This window comes from Suricata suricatta, chromosome 8 (assembly GCF_006229205.1).
Source record: "Suricata suricatta isolate VVHF042 chromosome 8, meerkat_22Aug2017_6uvM2_HiC, whole genome shotgun sequence".
Taxonomy (NCBI): Eukaryota; Metazoa; Chordata; class Mammalia; order Carnivora; family Herpestidae; genus Suricata; species Suricata suricatta.
In genome coordinates this window covers 1,590,620-1,613,736 of record NC_043707.1, presented here as the reverse complement: position 1 = coordinate 1,613,736, position 23,117 = coordinate 1,590,620, and the positions used below count along the sequence as shown (strand labels likewise).

At 66.8% G+C, this 23,117-nt stretch overlaps 1 protein-coding gene across 2 annotated transcripts in view; it reads left to right on the top strand.

Annotated features, from left to right (window-relative positions):
- PKD1 (polycystin 1, transient receptor potential channel interacting) overlaps window positions 1-23,117 on the top strand; it is a 39,039-nt gene that overhangs the window by 5,775 nt on the left and 10,147 nt on the right. For both annotated transcript variants that reach the window (XM_029946422.1, XM_029946423.1), the window contains exons 2-23: window positions 6,872-6,943; window positions 7,041-7,112; window positions 7,364-7,533; window positions 7,826-8,497; window positions 8,591-8,774; window positions 9,866-10,086; window positions 10,423-10,538; window positions 10,893-11,019; window positions 11,328-11,575; window positions 11,901-12,656; window positions 13,403-13,534; window positions 13,735-13,910; window positions 14,103-14,236; window positions 14,783-18,399; window positions 18,555-18,704; window positions 19,738-19,881; window positions 19,977-20,256; window positions 20,327-20,540; window positions 20,619-20,802; window positions 21,089-21,241; window positions 21,885-22,029; window positions 22,278-22,898. In XM_029946422.1, coding sequence (XP_029802282.1) covers window positions 6,872-6,943; window positions 7,041-7,112; window positions 7,364-7,533; window positions 7,826-8,497; window positions 8,591-8,774; window positions 9,866-10,086; window positions 10,423-10,538; window positions 10,893-11,019; window positions 11,328-11,575; window positions 11,901-12,656; window positions 13,403-13,534; window positions 13,735-13,910; window positions 14,103-14,236; window positions 14,783-18,399; window positions 18,555-18,704; window positions 19,738-19,881; window positions 19,977-20,256; window positions 20,327-20,540; window positions 20,619-20,802; window positions 21,089-21,241; window positions 21,885-22,029; window positions 22,278-22,898 — 8,588 coding nt within the window. The remainder of the gene's footprint in view (window positions 1-6,871; window positions 6,944-7,040; window positions 7,113-7,363; window positions 7,534-7,825; window positions 8,498-8,590; window positions 8,775-9,865; window positions 10,087-10,422; window positions 10,539-10,892; window positions 11,020-11,327; window positions 11,576-11,900; window positions 12,657-13,402; window positions 13,535-13,734; window positions 13,911-14,102; window positions 14,237-14,782; window positions 18,400-18,554; window positions 18,705-19,737; window positions 19,882-19,976; window positions 20,257-20,326; window positions 20,541-20,618; window positions 20,803-21,088; window positions 21,242-21,884; window positions 22,030-22,277; window positions 22,899-23,117) is intronic.

The following is a 23,117-nucleotide window of genomic DNA, read 5'->3' as shown; positions in this document are numbered from 1 at the left end:
TGGGCTTTGGTTTCTAGTCAGGAAGCCATTTTGGATGGAGATGCGCATTTTCCTTTCCGGAACACTCTGTAGTGGCCGGCGCCTGCAGCGGGAACCCAGATGCGCCCAGCCTGCCAAGCGCTCTGGAACGAAAACACCCCGCAGGTCCTGCTGCTCTCTGGGGTGGCGGCGGCCATCTGGCCCGGGCACCCTGGGGCCAGCCCTGCGAGCTGAGTGCCTGCGCGTCTGCCGTGCCTGCGGGGTGGGCCGCAGGGGCGCCGGCCGAGCTGCCCGCAGCCTTGCCGCCGAATGCAGCACAGCTGGAAAATGCAGCTCACGTCCTTTCTTCCCGGAACACCTCGTTCTTTGTGGCTTGGCAGCCGTCTCCGCCAAGGGGCCTGGTGGTGCCCAGAAGCCTGTGCCAGGGAGGGGGCTGCATCAGTGGCCAAGGTGGGCAGGGCTCTTTCTCTCCCTGAGGTGCCGTGGGCCCCGGCCTGGACAAGTGTGGTGGCGCCGGCTTTGGCAGCCCCCGGGCCCTGAAGGCGCGGAGCTCCTTCCAGGATGCTCGGGGGCCACCCTGGAAAGGGCTTTGTCTTGAGGCAGGGCCAGAAGGCAGCTTTTCCTTCTGGCCTGAGCAGGGAACGAGGGCCAGCGCTCTGGGCAAGACTAGCAGCGCCGGCGGCCTCCGGGGTCCGCTGCCCGCAGACTGCTGTGTAGCCCTGCTGTCAGGTTGGGGTGTGCCGTTCGCCATGCCCAGCCACCGAGTGGGTGATGCTTGTTCCCCTGGATGGCCGGGGATGGGGAGGAGCCCGGCCTTTCTTGTCCAGCCATCCGACCGACACTGGGCGGTGACGGCGGGGAGGAGGCCCCCAGGCCCAGCACTCCCACCTGCGGGAGGAGACGGTTCGCACCTGGCCAGCTGTGACAGGGTTGAGTGTGGGTGTCGGATCTGGAGGGAGGCTGCCCCCCAGACAGGTCGTTTTCTCCTCTTGCCCAGCTAGGAGGGGCAAGCTGGACCCTTTCCTGGGCAGCTGCCGCCCCTTGTTAATGCCCTGAAGGTGGCTGCGTTTGGTGGGTTGAACTTGGAACACCTCTTCTACAGGGAGTGTCTTTCCATCCTAGTGTGGGACACACACACACCCCCGCTGCCCAGCCTGTGGCCCCAGGACTTCCTAGGCCAGCAGTGTCACCACCCAAGATACCTGTATTCTATACTGATGAGGGTTCCCTTGTGGGAGAGCAGAGCCTGGGTGAGGGGGCCCCATAAGATGCTCAGAAATGTGGGCCACCTCCTGGATCTGGAAGGTTCCTGGCAGGCCTTTCTGCCTCACCTTGGAGGCTGAGACAGCCCCTTGCTGATGCCCTGGGGCCGGTGGGGCCCTCCCTGTCCCTTCTCCCCAGAGAGCCTGCCCCTGCCCCTCCCCAGCGGGCCCTCTCGGCATGTTTGTCTTCAAATCTGCTCCTTCCTAAACTTGAATTCATTAATTTAAACATCATCATTTCCGGCCTTGGAAGCCAGCCTTGCGCACCATAAATAGATGGAATGAAAACAGAATGAGGTTATTACACTCCGCCTGCCTCCAGAGCTGCTAGTGAGGGGGGGGTGGGGCGGGGGTGGGGTCCCAGACCCAGCGCTGTGGCCTCTCCCCTCCTGCCGGGGCCTGGCTCCAGAGGGCGAGTAGGGGGGGTCCTCCTTGCTGGGCCGATCAGACCTGTGGGGCCTCTGGCGAGAGGACAGCCAGCTCAGGCTGTGTGTCCAGGAGCCTGGTGAGGGATGGAGGGTGGAGCACAGAGCCCTGGGCGTTGGGCGGGGAGTGGGGTACCTTCTCCCCCTCCAGCACGGCCATCCTGTCCTGCCAGAGGGAGGAGGCAGCTGCTGGCTCAGGAGGAGTGGGTTACATAACCTCGGCAGCGGCCCCTCCAGGCTTGTTCCCCCCCAAGCCCTGTTTCCAGTGCGGCGGCCAGCGCAGGGGTGGGGGTGACGGGCTGGGGCCTGGCACTCACCCCCGTCGCTGACCACATGCGTCTGGAATGTGCAGATGTTTCCTTGGGGGCTCCGGCTGGCCCCCAGACCCCGCCCAGCATCTGGACTGGGGACGGGCACACGGGCCACTCCTTTCTCTGGCAGAGGAGGAAACTGAGGCTGCTCAGGGCTGCGGGCTGGGGTCCCAGCTCATCCAGGGCCTCCAGCTCCGCTCTGGAGGGGGCCTGCTCTCAGAACCACCCCAGGCTCAGGAAGAGTCCAGACCTGCTGTCTACGGCCACTCTGTCCTCAGCTTTCACCTTCACGCCTCCTGACCCACTCCCCTTTACTAGCGTAGTCCCTTCTCCTCTCTCCCTGCCCCCCTGCCCTCCCCTCTCCTCCCGGGCCTGGGGTGTGGGCAGGGGCAGACCACAAGTGCTGAGCCTCGTGTGAGAGGGCACGGGGGAGCTGCCTTCGCTCCTGGATGGGATTCTTCAGCAGCTACCGCTGGGCGCCTCCAGCTCCGTGGCGGCGGCAGGGACCCCTCCACCAGGCTTCTGTTTGGGACAGGAAGGATCAGACCCGGACATACAGGGACATGTGGTTGGGTACCTGAACCCCAAGGACCCATGCTGAGGGGAGGCTGGTGCCCATGAGACTGGTCTGGAAAGTGGGCGGGGGGGCAGGACCACCTGGCATGGGGGACAGACCAGGCTCCCCAGTGACTGCTGGCTCACTATGGCGGGGCAGGGGGGAGGAAGAAGGCCAGCCTCTCAGCCTGATCCCTGGTGCGGTGACACGTGTCTTGTGCTAGCATGGATGTGTGCCTGTCCCTTGGTGTGCGTGTGTCCCCGGGTCACCCACCTCCTCCCTAAGCTGGCCTGACCCCGGCAGCCTGGGCCTTGGCGCCCCTGGAGGTTGTCGGGGTGGGCCTGGAGAGGCCTCGGAGTGCCTAGCTGGCCCAGAGCGGGGGCCCCACTTGGCCCAGGACCTCTGCAGGACGCTGTCTGGCCAGGCCACTGGTGCCTCTCCCAGCAGGGCAGACACTGCCATGCTGGGCCCCTGCAGCAGAGGCTCCTCTTTGTGGGGAACCCTGGTGTGGGGCAGGCTGTCACACTGTGATGATGTCACCGGGGGGGTGCGGGGCTGGTAGGAGCCTCCTTGGCCTTCCCCCAGAACAGTGACGGCAAGAACAGATGGAGATGGGCACAAGTGACTGTCTGGGACCTTGGGGCTGTGAGACTGGTTGCAGACCCCACGAGTGTTCCTTTTGGTGTGCTCCTTCTGGCGACCCCCCAGGGCTCCCCCTCAGTGTCCCTTCCGGCCTTCCCATCCATGCCTGTGCACACCCTCACCACGGCCTGGGCTCAGGACCTGGGGTGTGGCACCTGGCTCCTGTCCTGGCTCTGCCCTTGGGGCATGGGACCTTGGCCAGCAGGGTCCTGGGGAGCCTGCTGCTGTTTTCTGTGCACCATGGGCCCAGGTGAGAGCTGGGGTGGGGGCAGGGGCCCAGCTGGCGTCTGGAAGGCAATGAGCACGTGGCCAGTGCCTGTGACTGTGTGACTGTGACGGTGGGGCCTTCCGTGTGTGGGGGAAGGGAGCCTCTACGGGGCCACTAGGCCAGGCAGAGCTGGATGGAGGACCTAACGGGGACCAGGATGGCTCGAAGCCACAGGCCAGTGAGGCCAGGGACAGTGGTGTCCTGATGGGTTGGGGTGGGTGCTGGCTGAGTGGCCTGGGCCCTGGCCTTGACCTGACAGCCCCCCGCCCCTCCATGTCCTGGATTCTCCGGCCCCACAGGCCGCTCCCAGCAGCTGCCACTCATGATGGATTTTCCAGAAAATGGGATGTAGAAAAACATTTTAGGGATTTTCCTTCTTTCTTTTCTCATGTGCTTGAGGCCCAAGGGGGACATCTGTCCTGGGAACTCTCACCCCGTGCCCTGCCACCCCTAGGTCGTGCCTGTCTGGATTGTCTCTCCCGGGTCTGTTGGGTCTCATGCCGCTGCGGCCTGATTGTCCCTCAGAGGCACAGGCCCCATGCCAGCCTCAGTTCGGACACCTGGAGGTCCCTACGTAGGTCTCACCGAGGTGTCTCGTGGCCCAGCCAGTGCCATTGCAGAGCATCATGGTTGGCCAGCGGCTGGGCTTCTGGCTGCCTCCCCCCGCCTCCCCCGTCTCCCGGGCTGCCCACTGCACTGCACCCCGGGAACCACCTGGCGGGGTGAGGCCGGCTGGGGCGCTGTGTGGAGCCAGGGCGGCCGTGCGCGCGGCCGCCAGACTGCTGCTGTCCAGTCCCGGACTCCCTTGTGAGCGGCCACCTCGGCTCCTCTGACCCCAGCCACCAGACGGCAGGCCTTCTGGGGGCCGCAGGGGACCCTGATAGAGGTCCTGTCCCCATGTCCTGCAGCCCCCAAAGGCCTCTCCTGTCCTGGAGTTCCTGGGACCCATGCCGTGGGTGGAGACGGATTTGCGCGAGCAGACAGGCACCCACGCACTCGAGTGGTCTCCCCTCCCGCCCTCCCCCCGGAATGGAAACCGAGGGGCGCGCCGAGCCACCTTGCTGGGCTCTGGCCCTGAACGCGTTGTCAGTCACAGTGCTCTTTCTTGGGGTGGAAGAGGCCCTCAACCTGCTCTTCGATGGGGCCCCTGGCCACCCCCCTTGTGTCTGGTCCCCTCTGAAGTCCCCATCCCAGGCCCCCTTGGGCGGTCCTCTCCCGCATGGAAGCCTCCTCCACAGCCCATTTCTCCTCTTTCCAGGGCAGAATGAGTATGAGAAACTGGGGGCAGGGGCTCTTGGCTTCTCTCAAGGTTGCGTTGCTACCAGGGCGCTTGGGTGGGCTCTGGACCTCGGCTCAGGTCACGATCTCATGGTTGGTGGGATCGAGCCCCGTGGTGGGCTCTGTGCTGACCGTGCAGAGCAGAGCCTGCTTGCGATTCTGTCCCAGCTCTGCTTGGCTCCGGGCTCCCTGACTGTAAAGCCTGTCTTGCCCCACAGGCGGGGGGAGGAGGCCCTGTGGCTCCCGACGATGTGAAGCGTGTGGCTCCCGGGCGGGGGCAGCGCTGCTGTGGGAGGGCTCCAGAGCGAGGCAGCGGTGCGGGTCATTTCCTCAGCCTGGTTCCAGGTGTGGTCGCCAGCATCGTGAGCCAGGCAGAGGTGCTGCCCCTGTGTTTGTGGGGACCCATTTTCGTGAGGCCTGGTCTCAAGGGAACTCAGCGCCTCGGCTCCCAGGAGGACCTTGTTTCCACCGCAGCCTGTTCTGACTAAGGTCCTGCTGTATTTGGAGCAGGCCGGGCAGGGTGACTCTTGGGAGCTGGGCTTTAGGACACCCCACGGACTGCCTCAGGAGCTTAGGTAGGAGGGGCTGTGGGCCAGTCAGGTGTCCGGGGCTGGGTAGGCGGGAGTCTGAGCGTGTTGAGAGCTGGGTTGCTAGGACCTATAGAAGTGGTTAGGCCCTGGCCTCGGCACAGCTGGGTGGTCCCTGAGGGCAGTGGTAGGGCTGGTGAGAGGTGTTCTGGGGACATCCGAGTGTGAGAGGACGTCTGGAAGGGCAGAGGCTCGGCGGGTGGGAGGCCCGGGCATCATCAGTTTGGAGGCCATGGCAAGGGTCTGCTCAGACACGTGCGGGCCTGAGGAAGGCGTGGGGGGACCGAAGTGGAGCAGGTGACCAGAGGTGTCCAAGTCAAGGTGGTCCGTGGATCTCTGTCCCAGGAAGTGGACGGGCAGGGGCGGCCCTGGCCTCTGCCTCCAGGCCAGCCCGGAGTCGCTGGCTACGGAGCGTATCGACTGAAAGGCTTCAACTCTCTGGGAGGAGCGGGGCTGCATCTTCAGCCCCAGGGGTCACGGTTCTGAAAACATTCACAACTTGGTGGAAAAAAATGCTTTCGTGCTGTTTTCATTGGTGCATCTCCAGATACTACCCACAGGGAACGGGTTTCCGCCGTCCGTGACATGTGTGTTTCCCTCGTTAATTACGTGTCCTTTCAGTCTGTCCCCCGCAGTCTTCACTGTTTGTTAGCAGCGTGCGCAACGGCTGTCAGGGCCTTTGGTCCCCCGTCTAAGTTGCTGTACTCTTCCCAGCTCATTTTCTGATTTTATTGATACTCTGTGTGGAAGTTGCAGGTTTTTCTGTACTTGGGTCGTTTGGTTTCATTTCTGCTTATCCTTTCGTGCTGTGAAGAGCCTGTGGCGTCCTCCTGGATCCTTTCCATCTGTTGGCTTCTAGGAGAGTGTCACCTTTGACTTTGGGTCCCCCCCCACTGCCGGGACATGCCCCTGTCACGTTGGATTTTGAACCTGCTGGGGTTTATGGAAGTCAGGCTCTAACTCCCAGTGGTCAGTGTTGTCTGGGTTGATCTGGTGCGCTGCGTGGACTCTTGCAGGGCCAGTCTGTCTCCCGAGGGTCCGTCACCCGCCACTCGGTGTAGCGGAGTGTACATCGATGTTTCGTGATGATTCTTGCCCGGTTATGCTTCCCGTTCAACCCGTGTGCTGCTTGTTGCCTGTGCCGATGTTCTTACTGGGCTCCTGTTAACCTCGGTCTCTGCTGCGTTCTGTCGCCCTTGCTGTGATGTGGGCTTGTCCACCAGGTCCCTCCCTATTTATCTAGTCTTTGTGCCCCACTGAGTCCTGGGGGCATTCTGAGGCCATCTCCTTCCCAGAGCCCGCAACAGCTCGGCCCCTGGCCCTGGAGGCCCTTGGGCGGCCGTGCTGGTGGGAGGGGGATGGGCAGGGCGTAAACGGCATGCTCGGGGCTCCCAGCCCTCTCCCCTCCGTTAATTTGGATCCCATCCCCAGGCCTCAAGCATGGGGAGTTGGAGGGTGGGAGGCTGGAGATTGTGGGTCGAGGGAGCCCTGGGGGTGGGCCTGGGTCGGCCCTGTGTCCTGTCTGAGGCTCTGGCACTGATTAGTGGCCGCTCTGCCCCTCAGAGATGTGTCCCACAACCTGCTCCCGGCCCTGGACGTCGGGGTCCTGGCGAACCTCTCCGCACTGACAGAGCTGTGAGTGTCCCTTCCGGGGGCCGGGGGGTGGCTTCCCGTCACCGTTTTGGTTACGGAGGCTTCCGTCAGACCCTGCTGAATCCCCCCTTTCTTCCAGGGACATAAGTAACAACCAGATTTCTACTTTAGAAGAAGGATTATTTGCTAATTTATTTAACTTAAGTGAAATGTAAGTTGTTGTTTTTGGTGGGTGTTGGTAGCCAACCCCGAGGTCCCCAGTAGCCCTCCCTGCCGGCTTCCCCTGGCCTCCGGCCCGCTCCCGCTTGCGACCTGGCCCCGAGGGCTGTTTGCTTGCTGGCTGGAGCCATCCCAGGGCCCGGTGGGCTGCCACAGGGGCGGTGGGACGCTGTGCGAGGCGGGGTGCCCCGGGCCCGCGTTCCCTGGGGCGAGGCCCACCCGTCTGCCCTGCGCCCCCTGCAGAAACCTGAGCGGAAACCCGTTGGAGTGTGACTGTGGTCTGGCGTGGCTGCCCCGCTGGGTGGAGGAGCGGCAGGTGCGCGTGGTTCGGCCCGAGGCGACCACGTGTGCTGGGCCCGGCCCCCTCGCTGGCCAGCCCCTCCTCGGTGGCCCCTTGTCACATGGTGCCTGTGGTGAGTACGGCGGCATGTGACCAGCTCAGTCCTCCTCTGCCCGGCGGACCCTGTAGGTGTTCGGGGTCCCCAGCCCGGGCGGTGGCAGGCGGGGCTCGGGGAACAGAGGCAACTGTGGTTGCTGAGACAGACCGGGCAGGGGAGCAGTGCAGGTGGGGGGAGGGGAGGGTGGTGAGTGCCAGGCAGGAGTGGGGGGTGACACGATCCAGGGTCTGGGATGGGGACAGGGGCAGGGCAGGGGCGGGGCCTGCCTGGGACCAGCCGGACCGACCAGCCTGTCTGCTCCACCTAGGTGAGGAGTACATCGCCTGCCTCGCTGGCGACAGCTCCGGGGCCGTGGTGCCCGTGGCCTTCTCTGCTGCCCACGAGGGCCCTCTGGGGCCTGAGGCCTGCGGCGCCTTCTGCTTTGCGGCTGGCCAGGGCCTCGGGGCCCTCTCGGAGCAGGGCTGGTGCCTGTGCGGAGGGGCCCAGCCCCCCAATGCCTCCTCCGCTTGCCTGCCCCTGTGCTCCAGCCCCCCCCTGCCCCTCGCCCCTGCTTGCGGGGGCCCCACCCTCCTCCAGAACGTCTTCCCTGCCTCCCCAGGGGCCACCCTGGTGGGGCCTCAGGGACCCCTGGCCTCTGGCCAGCCAGCAGCCTTCCATGTCACGGCCTTCCTGCCCGTCAGCTCCACACGTTGGGACTTCGGTGACGGCTCCCCTGAGGTGGATGTCGCTGGTTCTGCTGCCACTCACCGCTATTCCCTGCCTGGGCGCTACCGGGTGACGGCCGTGCTGGCCCTGGGGGCCGGCTCAGCCCAGCTGAGGGCCGCTGTGCACGTGGAGGCGGCGCCTGCTGCCCTGGAGCTTGCGTGTCCGGTCTCGGTGCGCAGTGACGAGACCCTCAAGCTTGGCATCCGAAATCGTGGTGGCTCTGACCTGGAAGCCGCCTACAGTATCGTGGCCGTGGGCGAGGAGCCCGTTCAAGGTGGGTGCCTTCTCGCCCCCAGGGCCTGGAGGGGTGGGGCCATCCTGGCTGGGCCCACAATGATGCCCCCCTCCCTGCCTGCTGACTCCCCAGTGGTGCATCCGCTCTGCCCCTCGGACACCGCCATCTTCCCCGGCAATGGGCGCTGCTACCGCCTGGTGGCAGAGAAGGCCTCCTGGCTGCAGGCACAGGAGCAGTGCCGGGCCTGGGCGGGTGCCGCCCTGGCCATGGTGGACAGTCCCGCCGTCCAGCGCTTCCTGGTCTCCCAGGTCACCAGGTACCTGCCCCCACCCCCAGAAAAGCTCTGAGGTGGCGTTCCTGGAATGCCGGGTCAGGGACAGAGCCTAAGTTAGGGCCTGAGGGGGGTCGGGAGGGGGGGGGGGCCGGTGCTTAGAGGGGTCAAGTCCAGCTGGCTGGCCTGCCTGGGGCCCGGGGGCCCTGCTCTTCCGACACCGTCTCATCAGCCCTTTGGACACAGATGCGGATGTAGGGGTGGGTGTGTGTTATAGATCCCACATGCCGCCCACTCCCTGCGGTCCCCTGCTGAGCCCCTCCCGGCAGCGGCAGACGCAGTTTCGGTGTGACCATGGAGGCCAGCCATGTGCAAGGAGCCTCCTGGACGCCTTCATCCCCCCAGGCACGCGAGGAAATGTGCTTTCCTAGAGCAGGCATCGCCCCCCCACCCCGGCTCTCAGCACCTGCCGTGGCTGGGAAGGGGATGGAGGCCGGACGCCTGTCTCCCAGAGTCTGTGTGGGGCGGGGGCGATTGGCATGCGGCTCATGCCTCGGATATCCTCAGTGTCTGGAAGAGGAAACCGAGGCCCAGAAGGGTCAGAGCCCTTGCCAGGGCCACACAGTTCACTGGCAGTAGCCGGACCCCCATGCCTGGCTCTGATCACAGCACCTCACTCCCATCCGAGTGCCGTCCTTGTGTCCCTGCACCTGCTCCTAACCTTGTGTCTATAAGCCCAGCCTCCAGAAGGGTTTTGCTACTTGTCAGAGCTGTGAGGAGGAGCGTTTGGGGGGCTGATACTCAGGCGTCTCGCTCCCCAAATGCTGCACCGGGAGCCTCCCCACAGGATACAGTGTGGGTGTGTGTAGCCTTTGGCCAGATTGAGGCCTCACCTTGTAAGAAGGGGCCCTGGCCCCATGGGCATGGGCAGTTCGGTGGACATGATCACGGCCTTGCTTGCCAGGTTATTTCTCTGAGCCTCAGTTTCCTCGTCTGGAAAATGGGAGGAGGGACAAGGTCTTACCTGAGGGGCTGCCGTGAGGAGTGAGGAAGAAGCTCCCAGAGAGAGGGCAGATGGAGGGGTGTCTCTGGAGAGCCCCCCCCGAGCCCCCACTCTCCCCACCGTCTGTCTGCAGGAGCCTGGACGTGTGGATTGGCTTCTCGGCCGTGGAGGGGGCTGAGGCCGGCCCCGCCATGCGGGGCGAGGCCTTCAGCCTGGAGAGCTGCCAGAACTGGCTGCCTGGGGAGCCGCACCCTGCCACGGCTGAGCGCTGTGTGCGGCTCGGGCCCGCCGGGCAGTGCAACACGGACCTGTGCTCGGTGCCCCACAGCTACGTCTGTGAGCTGCGGCCCGGAGGTGCGCTGGGGGGCGCCTCGTGTCCTGGACCGGGACAGCCGCCTCCCTAAACCACAGAAGGTCTACTGGCCGCCCTGGGAGCTCCTCCGCATGGCTGTCCCCTGGACCACGCAGGGTCTCCTGGTTGCCCCAGGATGGTCCCATCCCTCACCCTGGGCTTGTTCCTAGCTGCTCAGTGTTGGTTAGGTGTTTGCTGAGCGCCTGTTGTCCCAACCGGAGCCTGCACTAGATGAAGCAGACAGAGGTGGGGGGAGGGGGAGGGCTCCTGCCAGGTGACTCAGTCCTGGGTCCGGCCCTGCCCGGGGCCTGCACCTCATTGTACACGTGTTGTCCCAGGTCCCGTGTGGGATGCGGAGAACTTCCTCGTGGGAGCGCCCCCTGGGGACCTGCAGGGACCCCTGAGCCCCCTGGCACAGCAAGAGGCCCTCTCAGCCCCCCAGGAGCCCGTCGAGGTAGGCCGACCCGAGGGCCCTCCAGGACCTGGCCTGGAGACAGCCTTACTAACGTCCTGTGTGCTAAGGAGAGACGCGCAGGAAGCCCGCCCGCCAGCGTGCAGAGGGCAGAGGCGCGCGCCCTGGTAGCTCAGAAAGCTCTGAATGCCCCTGGGTGTTTTCTCTGGGTGTTTTCTCTGGGTGTTGGTGGATTTTTAAAAAACAAGGTAGGGGTCCTGCTGCTCACAGGTGGTTTTGACCTGATTCTCTCTGTCTCAAGTGACCGTTAGTCACAGTGAAGCCCCGTCTGGGGACTGCTTCTCCTCTGATGCAGTGGGCGTTGGGGTGTGCGGAGCTGAGCACCCTCTTCCCCAGGTCATGGTGTTCCCCGGCCTGGGCCTGAGCAGAGAAGCCTTCCTCACCGCCGCCGAGTTTGGGACCCAGGAGCTCCGCCGACCGGCCCAGCTGCGGCTGCAGGTGTTCCGGCCCGAGGGAGGAGCCGGTGAGACTCCGTCCTGGTGGGGCGGTGGGGCCTGTCACCCATGTGCGGTGGCCCCTTGGCTGGTGGACTGGTCTCCAGCCTTGAGGTGCACAGAGTGGGGTCCACAGCGACACCGATCCCTGCTTGGGATCCCCGGGAATGCCTGGGTGTGGGGCTCGCCTGGGTCCATCACCGGCCTGCTGTCGGCAGGAGAGGAAGATGGTGGGGGGTGCGGCCTGTCAAGACCACATGTCTCCACGGGGGTGGGGTGTCCTTGGCTGGGGCTTATTGGCAAGCAGGGGCCCCCGACACCCCTCCTCTCCCTGCAGGGGCCCCAGGACACCGCAGGGAGCCTGACAGCGTGTCCCTGGAGAGCCAGACTCTGCCGGCGCCCGCGTGCACCCCGGACGGGCCCTGGTGCCCCCGAGCTGGTATCCCCTTGTCCCTAGACACCCTTTGCCCGCCCCGGGCCTGTGCCAATGAGTCTGCATCAGGGCCAGGGAGCCCTGGGGCCTCCTGCGTGCTCTGGAAGGAGTTCTTGTTCTCCGTGCCGGCAGGCCCCCCCACCCAGTTCTCGGTACGTGTGCTGGCCCGCTGGCCCGGGGGGCCCCCTCTGCTGCCCCAGGCCCCTGCCCTGCTCCAGCTTTGTCATTGTCCTTGCTCACCCCCCAGCATGGAGGCTGTCACCTCGGCCTTTCTGCTTGACCCAGCCCCAGTGTCCCTCAAAGGTCCTGCCCCTGGCCGGCCTGCAGCCTTGCCCTCTGCCCTGAGGCTGCCTGTCCGGCCCCGCCACGAGGCCCTGGGGGTGTGAGTCTAGATTTACCCCAGGTGGGCCCCACCCACCTGCTGGGGCGTCTAGCCCCAAAGGGTCCCACTGTGAGGACAGTCTACCTCTCCTGCAGGTCACCTTCCACGGCCAGGACAGCCCCCTGCTCCCCGGTGACCTCATCACCTTGCAGCACGACGCTGGACCAGGCGCCCTCCTGCACTGCTCACCAGCGCTTGGACCCCCTGGTCTTGAGCCGCCGTACTTGACCGCCACGGCCTCAGCCTGGCTGGCCCAGCTGCCCACCCAGCTGGCAGCGGCCCCGGCCGGCCCTGCCTGCGCCCTGCGGCTGCTCACTGCCACGGAGCACCTCACCCCCCTCCTAGGCCTGAGGCCCAACCCAGGGCTGCGGAGGCCTGGGCGCTATGAGGTCCAGGCCATGGTGGGCAATAGCGTGTCCGCGCACAACGTGTCCTGCAGCTTCGACGTGCTCTCGCCGGTGGCCGGGCTGCGTGTGGCCCATCCCACCCCCCGTGACGGTCGCCTCTACGTGCCCACCAATGGCTCGGCCTTGGTGCTCCAGGTGGACTCTGGCACCAATGCCACAGCCACAGCCCGCTGGCCTGGGGGCAATGTCAGCGCACCCTTCGAGGCCGCCTGCCCCGCCTCGGTGGCTACCCTGGTGCCCGGCTGTGCTTTTGAGGCCAACGACACCCTGTTCGCGGTGCTGGCGCTGCCCGGGCTCCGCGAGGGCGAGCACGCCGTGGAGGTGGCGGTGGAGAACAGCGCCGGCCGGGCCAACCTCAGCCTGCGGGTGGTGGCGGAGGAGCCCGTCTGCGGCCTGCGCGCCACGCCCAGCCCCGAGGCCCGCGTGCTGCAGGGCGTCCTCGTGGTGAGTGAGGCGGGGGGCTGTGGAGGCCGACGGGCTCGGGCCCCTCACACCGGGGTGCTCCCCGAGTTAGCGAGGAACCTCCCAGAAGACCGCAGCCCCGAGGAGGCCGCGTTCCCTCCCGAAGCCCGTGAGCGCCTCCACCCTCTGGGGCCTGAGTGTCTTCAGGGCCTCTGCTGTGTTCCCGCCACGCTGAAGGGATTGTTTGGGGTGGGGGTGGGGGCCCTTCGTGTCACCCTGCTGCTGTCACTGGCGCGCTGGAAGGGCGTCGTCCCTGCCTGGGGTGTCCCCACCCCCGCGCACGTGCCGGCTGGCGGGAGGGCCGGCTCTGACTGCCCCGGCGCCGTGCTCACACCTGTTCTGTCGGCTGACTGGGCTAAACATCCAAAACCACGAGGCCCTTGAGACGCCGTGCCTCCCAGGCAGCCTGTGTTGTGGGCGGCTGCAGGGCTGGGCAGGAGCCCAGGGACGGGTGTGCAGACGTTCAGACGGTGGGGACTTTCTGTCGCCGGCCCTAGATCACTTTCCAGACAGGAAGAGGGAGGAACTGAAACGTCAAAGGGCGCGTCAACCCAAACTTAGTCCTGTGACATGTGGCCCCCTGCCCTCCCCCCCCCCCACCCCGTGGTGTCTGCAGCTCTCGGCCTGGGAAGCCCGGTGGGGAGGCGTGTCCAGGTGGGCAACTTCTGCTTAGGGCGGAATGGGGTCTCCAGAGCCCCAGGGCCGCCAACACTGAGCCCTTCCTGCAGAGGTACAGCCCCGTGGTGGAGGCCGGCTCGGACGTGGTCTTCCGCTGGACCATCGACGACAAGCAGTCCCTGACCTTCCACAACGTGGTCTTCAACGTCATCTACCAGAGCGCCGCCGTCTTCAAGCTCTCGGTGGGTGGGCGCACGGGGGCCGGGCGGGGCGGGGGTGGGGACTGCTCACCGTGCTCATCTTTGCCTTCCGCTCTGCTCCGCTCTGCTTCCGAGGACCCCTCGGCTGCCTGCGGGTGAGTGCAGGGTGGGGTTGTGGCTGTGCCGCTCCGGGCCGCCTCCCCACCCGCTGGCAGCCCACACACTGCCACCCGTCCCCACAGCTGACAGCCTCCAACCACGTGAGCAACGTCACCGTGAACTACAACGTCACCGTGGAGCGGATGCACAGGATGAGGGGCCTCTGGGTGTCCACAGTGCCGCCCGTGTTGCCCCCCAATGCCACACTGGCACTGGCCGCCCACGTGCTGGTGGACTCCGCTGTGGAGGTGGCCTTCCTGTGAGTGCTCCTGGTCTGGCGGGCAGCGGAGCAGGCTGGGCCCAGGTGGGGCTGGTGCTGGGCTCCGCCCCGGCCTCCACCTCACCGGCCAGGAGGTGCCGGGTGCGGGGGACCCTGGGAGAGGGGAGCGGGTGCAGCCGGGCCGACGGCTCCCACCCCAGCCTGCTCCTTGCCTGCCCCCTGCCCTGGCAGGTGGATCTTTGGGGACGGGGACCAGGTGATTGGCCAGTTCAAGCCTCCATACAATGAGTCCTTCCGGGTCCCTGACCCCACGGTGGCCCAGGTGCTGGTGGAGCACAATGTCACACACACCTACGCCATCCCAGGTGAGGCCACCGCCACCCTGCCAGGGACAGCCTCCCTCTATCCAGTCTGCGTTGGTGGCCTGGGGCCCTTATTAGGGTGAAAGAGGGGTGTCGGGATGAAGGGTGGACTGGGCCTCTGAGCCCCGTGATTGAAGTCTCCTGGCCAGAAACTGGACTTGCTTGGTCCCTTCTCAGACTCTCCTTTGGGTCAGAAAGGGGTTACCTTTTATTTTTAAAATTCCAGAAGCGTCACACACAGACGCACCATGAACAGTGGTGACCCTGCCTTTCTTGGCCTGCACAGACTCTCCCTGTTAATCAGAGAGGGTGTGCTCCCCTCCTTTTGGCCTCAGCCCCGCATCTTGCCCTCTGCTTACGGAACCCTGCACCCACCCCATTGCGAGGTGCCTCCAGGGCAGGGCCGAGGGCCGCCTCCCTTGGCCTGTTGACTGAGAGCCCGGCCTGCCTTGCTGAGGGGCCCTGGTGCGCAGCAGCTTGGGGTTAGGCTCCGCCAGGCCCGTGGTGGCGGCAGCCCGGGCCCTGTTCTCACTCACTCCTGTCCCACAGGTGAGTACAACCTGACCCTGCTGGTGTCCAACGCCTTCGAGAACCTGACGCAGCAAGTGCCCGTGAGCGTGCGCGCCACCCTGCCGGCCGTGGCCGTGGCCGTGGGAGGTCGCGTCCTGGTGGCTGGCCAGGCTGTGACCTTCGCCCCCCACCCACTGCCCTCACCTGGGGGGATCCTGTACACATGGGACTTTGGGGACGGCTCCCCGGCGGTGACGCAGCACCAGCCGGAGGTCAGCCACACATATAGTGCGGGGGGCACGTACCGCGTCCGTCTGGAGGTCAACAACACGGTCAGCAGCGTGGTGGCCTGTGTCGACGTCCGTGTCTTCGAGGAGCTTCGGGGCCTAAGCGTGAGCCTCAGTCCGGCCGTGGAGCAGGGCGCGCCCGTGACTGTCAGCGCCGCCCTGGAGTCGGGAGACAACGTCACGTGGACTTTCGACATGGGGGACGGCACGGTGCTCACGGGCCCTGAGGCCACGGTGGAACACGTGTACCTGCGGGCACAGAACCGCACGGTGACCGTGGCCGCGTCCAGCCCCGCGGGCCGCCTGGCCCTGAGCCTGCCTGTGCAGGTCTTCGTCCTGGAGGTGCTGCGGATCGAGCCCGCGGCCTGCATCCCTGTGCAGCCCCGCGCCCGGCTCACGGCCCATGTCACCGGGGACCCTGCCCGCTACGTCTTCGACTGGACGTTCGGTGACGGCTCTTCCAACACCACCGTCTCGGGGGACCCGACGGTGATGCACAGCTTCACGCGGAGCGGCACCTTCCCCTTGACGCTGGTCCTCTCGAGCCGCGTGAACAAGGCCCATTACTTCAGCAGCGTGTGCGTGGAGCCCGAGCTGGGCAACGTCACCCTGTGGCCCGAGCGGCAGTTCGTGCGGCTCGGGGAGGAGGCCCGCTGGGCGGCCCGTGCCCAGCCCCCGTTCCTCTACCGCTACACCTGGCACTTCGGCACCGAGGATGCCGCCCGCGTCGGGGGCCCCGAGGCCACGTTTGCCTACAAGGCCGCGGGCTCCTACCTGGTGACAGTCGCCGTGTCCAACAACATCTCGGCGGCCAACGACTCGGTGCTCGTGGAGGTCCAGGAGCCTGTGGAGCTCACGGGCGTCCGGGTCAATGGCTCTTGCGCGCTGGAGCTGCGGCGGCCCTACCTGTTCTCGGCTGTGGGCCGCGGGCGCCCCGCCACCTACCGGTGGGAGCTGGGGGACGGCGGGGTCCTGGAGGGCCCCGCGGTCACCCACGCCTACAACAGCACGGGCCCCTTCACCGTCCGGGTGGCCGGGTGGAACGAGGTGAGCCGGGACTCGGCCTGGCTGAACGTCACGGTGCAGCAGCGAGCACGGGGGCTCAGCGTCAACGCCAGCCGCACAGTGGTGCCCCTCAACGGCAGCGTGAGCTTTGCCACCTCCCTGGAGGCCGGCAGCGACGTGCGCTACTCCTGGGTGCTCTGTGACCGCTGCACACCCATCCCCGGGGGCCCCACCATCTCCTACACCTTCCGCTCGGTGGGCACCTTCAACATCATCGTCACGGCCGAGAATGAGGTGGGCGCTGCCCAGGACAGCATCTTCATCTACGTCCTGCAGCACATCGAGGGGCTGCAGGTGGTGGGGGGCGGGGGCGGCTGCTGCTTCCCCACCAACCGCACGCTGCAGCTGCAGGCCGCGGTCCGAGACGGCACCAACGTCTCCTACAGCTGGACCGCCCAGCGGGACGGCGGCCCTGCGCTGGCCGGCAGCGGCAAAGCCTTCTCGCTCACCGTGCTGGAGGCCGGCACTTACCGCATCCAGCTGCGCGCCGCCAACATGCTGGGCAGCGCCTTGGCCAACCGCACCGTGGACTTTGTGGAGCCGCTGGGGTGGTTGGCTGCAGCCGCTTCCCCAAACCCGGCCGCTGTCAACGCCAGCGTCGCCCTCCGTGCTGAGCTGGCCGGTGGCAGCGGTGTCATTTATGCCTGGTCTCTGGAGGGAGGACTGAGTTGGGAGACTCTGGAGCCGTCCACGACCCACACCTTTCCCACCCCTGGCCTGCACCTGGTCACAGTCACAGCTAAGAACCAGCTGGGCTCAGCCAATGCCACCACGGAGGTGGCTGTGCAGGCGCCTGTCAGTGGCCTCAGCATCAGGGCCGGCGAGCTGGCTTGTGGCTTTGTGGTGGCTGGGTCTGCTGTGCCCTTCTGGGGGCAGCTGGATTCTGGCACCAATGTGAGCTGGTGCTGGGCGGTGCCAGGTGGCAGCAGGCATGGCCAGCACATTTCTGTGGTCTTCCGGGATGCCGGTGCCTTCTCCATTCAGCTCAATGCCTCCAACGCCATCAGCTGGGCCCTGGCCACGCACGAGCTCACGGTGGAGGAGCCTGTCGTGGGCCTGGTGCTGTGGGCCAGCAGCAAGGTGGCGGAGCCGGGGCAGCTGGTCCACTTTCAGGTCATGCTGGCCGCTGGCTCTGGCGTCAGCTTCTCCCTGCAGGTCAGCGGGGCCGTCCCGGAGGCGCTGCCCGGGTCCCGCTTCTCCCGCAGCTTCCCCCGGGTTGGGGACCACGTGGTGAGTGTCCAGGCGGAGAACCACGTGAGCCGGGCCCAGGCGCAGGTGCGCGTCTTGGTGCTGGAGGCTGTGGGCGGGCTCCAGGTGCCCAACTGCTGTGAGCCAGGCATCCCCACGGGCACAGAGAGGAACTTCACGGCTCGGGTACAGCGGGGGTCCCGCGTGGCCTATGCATGGTACTTTTCCTTGCAAAAGGTCCAGGGGGACTCGCTGGTCATCCTGTCGGGCCGCGATGTCACCTACACCCCTGTGGCCGCGGGGCTGCTGGAAATCCACGTGCGCGCCTTCAACGAGCTGGGCGGCGTGAACCGCACGCTCCTGGTTGAGGTCCAGGACACCATCCAGCACGTGGCGCTGCGCAGCGGCCGCTGCTTTACCAACCGCTCGGCCCGCTTCGAGGCCGCCACGAGCCCGAGCCCCCGGCGCGTTGCCTACCGCTGGGACTTCGGGGACGGGGCCCCAGAGCGGGACACACAGGAGCCCTGGGCAGAACACGCCTACCTGCAGCCCGGGGACTACCACGTGCGGGTGAACGCTTCCAACCTGGTGAGCTTCTACGTGGCCCAGGCCGCGGTGACCGTCCACGTGCTGGCCTGCCGGGAGCCCGAGGTGGATGTGGCCCTGCCCCCGCAAGTGCTGATGCGGCGCTCCCAGCGCAACTACTTGGAAGCCCACGTCGACCTACGCGACTGCGTCACTTACCAGACCGAGTACCGCTGGGAGGTGTACCGTGCCGCTAGCTGCCAGCGGCCCACGCGCATGGCCCCCGTGGCCCTGCCCGGCGTCGACATGAGCCGGCCCCAGCTGGTGGTGCCACGGCTGGCACTGCCTGTGGGCCACTACTGCTTTGTGTTTCTGGTGTCATTTGGGGACACCCCGCTGGCACGGAGCATCCAAGCCAACGTGACCGTGGTCCCGGAGCGCCTGGTGCCCATCATTGAGGGTGGCTCGTACCGCGTGTGGTCAGACACTCAGGACCTGGTGCTGGACGGGAGCAGGTCCTACGATCCCAACCTCGAGGACGCCGACCAGACACCACTCAGCTTCCACTGGGCCTGTGTGGCTTCGACGCAGGTCAGGTGCACTGCGGGGCGCGTACGTCCCCTCCGGCCCCCTTGGTCTTTGTGCGGATGAGCCCAGCAGGGGGAGGGGTCTCCCAGCTGTGCCTGGGGCTGTGCTCTGCTCTGAAGCCATCCAGGGTCTCACGCCCCCTTCCCTTGTGGCTCCAGAGTGAGACTGGCGGGTGCGCCCTGGCCTTCGGGCCCCGGGGGAGCAGCGTGATCGGAGTCCCCCGGGAGCGCCTGCATGCCGGCGCGGAGTACACCTTCACCCTGACCGTGTGGAAGGCAGGCCGGAAGGAGGAGGCCACGAACCAGACGGTGGGTGCCCCTGGCCCTCTCCTTTGCCCAGCAAGCCCCGAGCCCCGGGGTGCCCCCCAGGGTGCAGCCAGAGGGCCGAGCACAGAGGGCTGTTCGCACCGAACACCCTTGGTGCGGGCCGCCTGTGCTTTGGTGTTTCTGGAAGCTATTGGTTCTCATCAAGAGTTACTGCTTTTGAGACAAATTCTGTTTTGCTTCGACTTTGTTTCCTTCCAAAAGCTCTGCGGCCTTCCAGGGCTTAGAGGGGCCGAGGCGCGCCTGCTGTTTATTGTCGAGAAGTGAGGGGTTCCCGTAGCACCGAAGGCAGTGAGGAGAGGGGTCCCCTTCCCAGAGCACGGATGTTCTCAGTTTTGAACGGGAAGGGCCTGCTGTCCCTGCTGGGTGGACACATACCCACACTGCCCAGCCCTGCACCCTCCAGGAAGGCCAGGACAGCGGTGCTGGAGGCCCCTGGCAGTGCCGCGGCTGCGGCCTGCCCCTGGGAGCCGGTGGGCTGGCCACTGCTGGTGCCCGAGGCTGGCCGTGTGGCCTAACCCCGGCCCTCTTCCAGCCGGTCTGCCAAGGGGGTCTGTCTGGGGAAGGGGAGCTTGGAGCGGGCTGCAGTCTGGGTCAGCTGGGGGGACCTCGGGGCTGTGTGGTGAGCACGACCGCCTTCACCCCACATGTGCGTTCATTCGGTTTTCCTCCCCGGGACCCACGCGTGCGTCCAGCCAGCGGCCCCGTTCACGGGTGAGCACCTGAGTGCTTCACGCGTACCAGGCCCAAGCTGGGCTTTGGGTGCCGCGGAAAACAAGCCCAAGGTAGACTCAGCCTTTTTGGGTGCCCACCACCTGACGAGGTCTGAGCCCCCAGAGTCTCTGGGAGTTGGCCCCCAGGTTAACTAGGTGCTGGCCTGGCCCAGAGGAGAGCCGCCCGGAGAACAGCCCGGCCCCTCCCCCGCCCGACTGGGGCTGCCTGCACTGTGCGGACTCAGGGCGTGGGCCCCTGCAGCAGAGGCCCTGGCTCAGGTCGAGGCCCCTCACCCTGTCCCCAGGTGTTGGTCCGCAGGGGCCGGGTGCCCATTGTGTCCTTGGAGTGCGTGTCCTGCAAGGCGCAGGCGGTGTACACGGTGAGCCGCAGCTCCTACGTGTACCTGGAGGGCCGCTGTGACAACTGCAGCGGGGGCTCCCAGCAAGGGGTGAGCGCCTGGGGGACTGGGGGCGGGGCCTCGGGGGCGGGCCTGGGCTGGGGGCGGGTCTCAGCATCCCGGTCCGCCTTTGCTGGCTCCCGCAGCGCTGGGCAGCACGCACCTTCCGAAACGAGACGCTGGTCCTGGACGAGACCACCACCTCGACAGGCAGCTCGGGCATGCGGCTGGTGGTGCGGCGCGGCGTGCTGCGGGACGGCGAGGGCTACACGTTCACGCTCACGGTGCTGGGCCGCTCGGGGGAGGAAGAGGGCTGTGCCTCCATCCGCCTCTCTGCTAACCGGCCCCCGCGTGGGGGCGCCTGCCGCCTCTTCCCGCTGGACGGCGTGCGTGCCCTCACCACCAAGGTGCATTTCGAGTGCACAGGTGAGTGCAGCTGCAGGCGACGGGGAGGCGCGGGGCCTCCGGGGCGCCGCTGACGCTGAGGGGCCCGCAGGCTGGCAGGACGCGGAAGACGCAGGCGCCCCACTCCTGTACGCACTGTTGCTGCGGCGCTGTCGCCAGGGCCACTGCGAGGAGTTCTGCGTCTACAGGGGCAGCCTCTCTGCCTACGGAGCCGTGCTGCCGCCTGGTTTTGCTCCCCACTTCCAGGTGGGCTTGGCTGTGGTCGTGCAGGACCAGCTGGGCGCCGCGGTGGTCGCGCTCAACAGGTGAGCCTGCGCGGGGTCAGGGCGGTGGGAGGCGGGAGCCGGCGCTGCGGCTTGGTGACCGAGGGCCTCTGCATGCAGGTCTCTGGCCATCACTCTGCCGGAGCTCCCTAGTGACCTGCCCGGGGGTCCCCTGGCCCTCACGACCTGGCTGCACAGCCTCACGGAGAACACGCTGCCTGGACTGCTGAGGCAGGCCGACCCCCAGCACGTCATCGAGTACTCGCTGGCCCTCATCACTGTGCTCAACGAGGCCAGCGCAGGGGTGAGGCACGCCCTCAGTGGGGAGGGAGGGCCCAGGCCAGTCCCCGCTGCCTCGCCCGCAGTCAGTCCCCTGACCCGTCTCCTGGAAACGGCTTCTCCTCTCCACAGCCCCTGCCTCTGCCCTCCCACCCCCCGCCCATGGGGAGTCCCGGGAAAGTCCCCTGTTGCCCCTGAAGAAACCGCTCGAGCCGCTGTCCGAGTTTTCAGGTGGCTGAGACGGCGTGTGTCACACATGCCCTCGCTGCCCGTTGCCCTGAGGCCCCCCCTCTGCCCCCTCCCCCCCGCAGCAGGAGCAGGCGCCCACCTCATCGGCACAGCCGGACGCCAGGCGGCAGCTGCAAGCCCAGATCCGCAAAAACATCACGGAGACCTTGGTCTCCCTGCGGGTGGACACCGTGGACGACATCCAGCAGGTTGCCGCGGCGCTGGCCCAGTGCACGGTAGGGCGGGCCCGGCTCCGTGGCAGCCCCTGTCCTGGCTGCGTGCCTGTGCTCGGCCATTTGGCATGTGAGCCACAGGTGGGACCGTGCAGGGGGGCCCCGGGGCGTAAGGGGCAGCTTGGCTCTAAGGAGGGCCCACCTGAAGAGGCGTTCCCGTGCCCTCCTGCACAGCCCGTGGTCACACCTGACCCGGCTTCTGCAGCCCCGAGCACTTCCCCAGGACTCCAGGACCAGGCTCTCGGGGGCAGGGGCACTTGGTGGCTCCGGGTGGCGGGAAGGTGCCACAAGCCTTTTAGCAGAGAAGGAAGCAGAGGGCCTTCCCGGGCAGGAGAGGTGCCCTGTGACGGGCGCTCCCCTGGCAATGCACGTGGGTTAGGGCGAGTGGCCGGGCCACATTCCCTTGACCTTCCTTGCCTGCGGCTGGGGAGAAGCCAAAGAAGAGTGCTCAGCGGGGAGGCTCGTGGCCGGAACCCGCGCTGGGGGCGGTTTCTCCCGCTGCAGCACGTAGGGTGCTGGGGGAAAGCCATGGCCAACGGTAGCTGCACACGGTCCCGGCCAGTGTGTCAGAGCTGGTTCGTGGGGCCGCAGGGGGCGCTGGCCCCGGTCAGCCCGGCTGAAGCAGGGCTGCATGTGGTCCACGCAGGTGTCCAGCAGGGAGCTCGTGTGCCGCTCGTGCCTGAAGAAGACGCTGCATAAGCTTGAGGGCATGATGCGCATCCTGCAGGCCGAGACCACCGAGGGCACTGGGACGCCCACGGGCATCGCCGACAGCATTCTCAACATCACAGGTGCCAGTGTGGCCTGGCATGCGCGTGCTGCCCCGTCAGCTTCCTCCGGCCGCTCCCCCCAGCTTCCTCCGGCCGCTCCCCCCAGCTTCCTCCCGCCCCTCCCCCCAGCTTCCTCCCGCCGCTCCCCCCAGCTTCCTCCCGCCGCTCCCCCCAGCTTCCTCCCGCCCCTCCCCCCAGCTTCCTCCCGCCCCTCCCCCAGCTTCCTCCGGCCCCTCCCCCAGCACTCACTGCCACCTCTCCTCCCACAGGTGACCTCATCCACTTGGCCAGCGTGGACATGCAGGGCACACAGCCCTCAGAGCTGGACGCAGAGCCGCCGTCACTGATGGTGGCATCCAGGGCCTACCAGCTGTCGTCGGCCCTCATGTGCATCCTCATGCGCTCCCGGGTGCTCAACGAGGAGCCCCTGACACTGGCCGGCGAGGAGATCGTGGCGCAGGGCAAGCGCTCAGACCCGCTGAGCCTGCTCTGCCAGGGCGACGCCTCGGGTCCCGGCTGCCACTTCTCCATCCCCGCGGCCTTCAGCGGGGCCCTGTCCAACCTCAGTGACGTGGTGCAGCTCATCATCCTCGTCGACTCCAACCCCTTCCCCTTCGGCTACATCAGCAACTATACCGTCTCCACCAAGGTGGCGTCCATGGCCTTCCAGACGCAGGCTGGGGCCCAGATCCCCATCGGGCAGCTGGCCTCGGAGCGCGCCATCACCGTGAAAGTGCCCAACAACTCGGACCCGGCCGCCCAGGGCCGCCGCATCCCTGCCGGCTCCACCGTCGTCCTGCCGCAGGCCTCCGTCGGCGTCGTGGTCGTCCCCCAGGACAGCAACCCTGAGGCCGGCCTGCACCTACAGCTCACCTACACCGTGCTCGGCGGTGGGTCCTGGGCGCCTGCAGGGCCTCGGCCTGGCCTGTGTGGGGGCAGCGGGGGGGTACCCCCTTGAGCAGGTGTTTCTCACGCACCCCCCCCCAACTTATGGCCTTTAGGAAAGTCTGCCTCCTGCTCCGCAGGCCCCTGGGGGTCGGCCCGAGGGCAGTGGGGAATGAGACATGAGTGGGACTGCCGGCAGCCGAGAGTTCCCCAGGCTCCCAGGG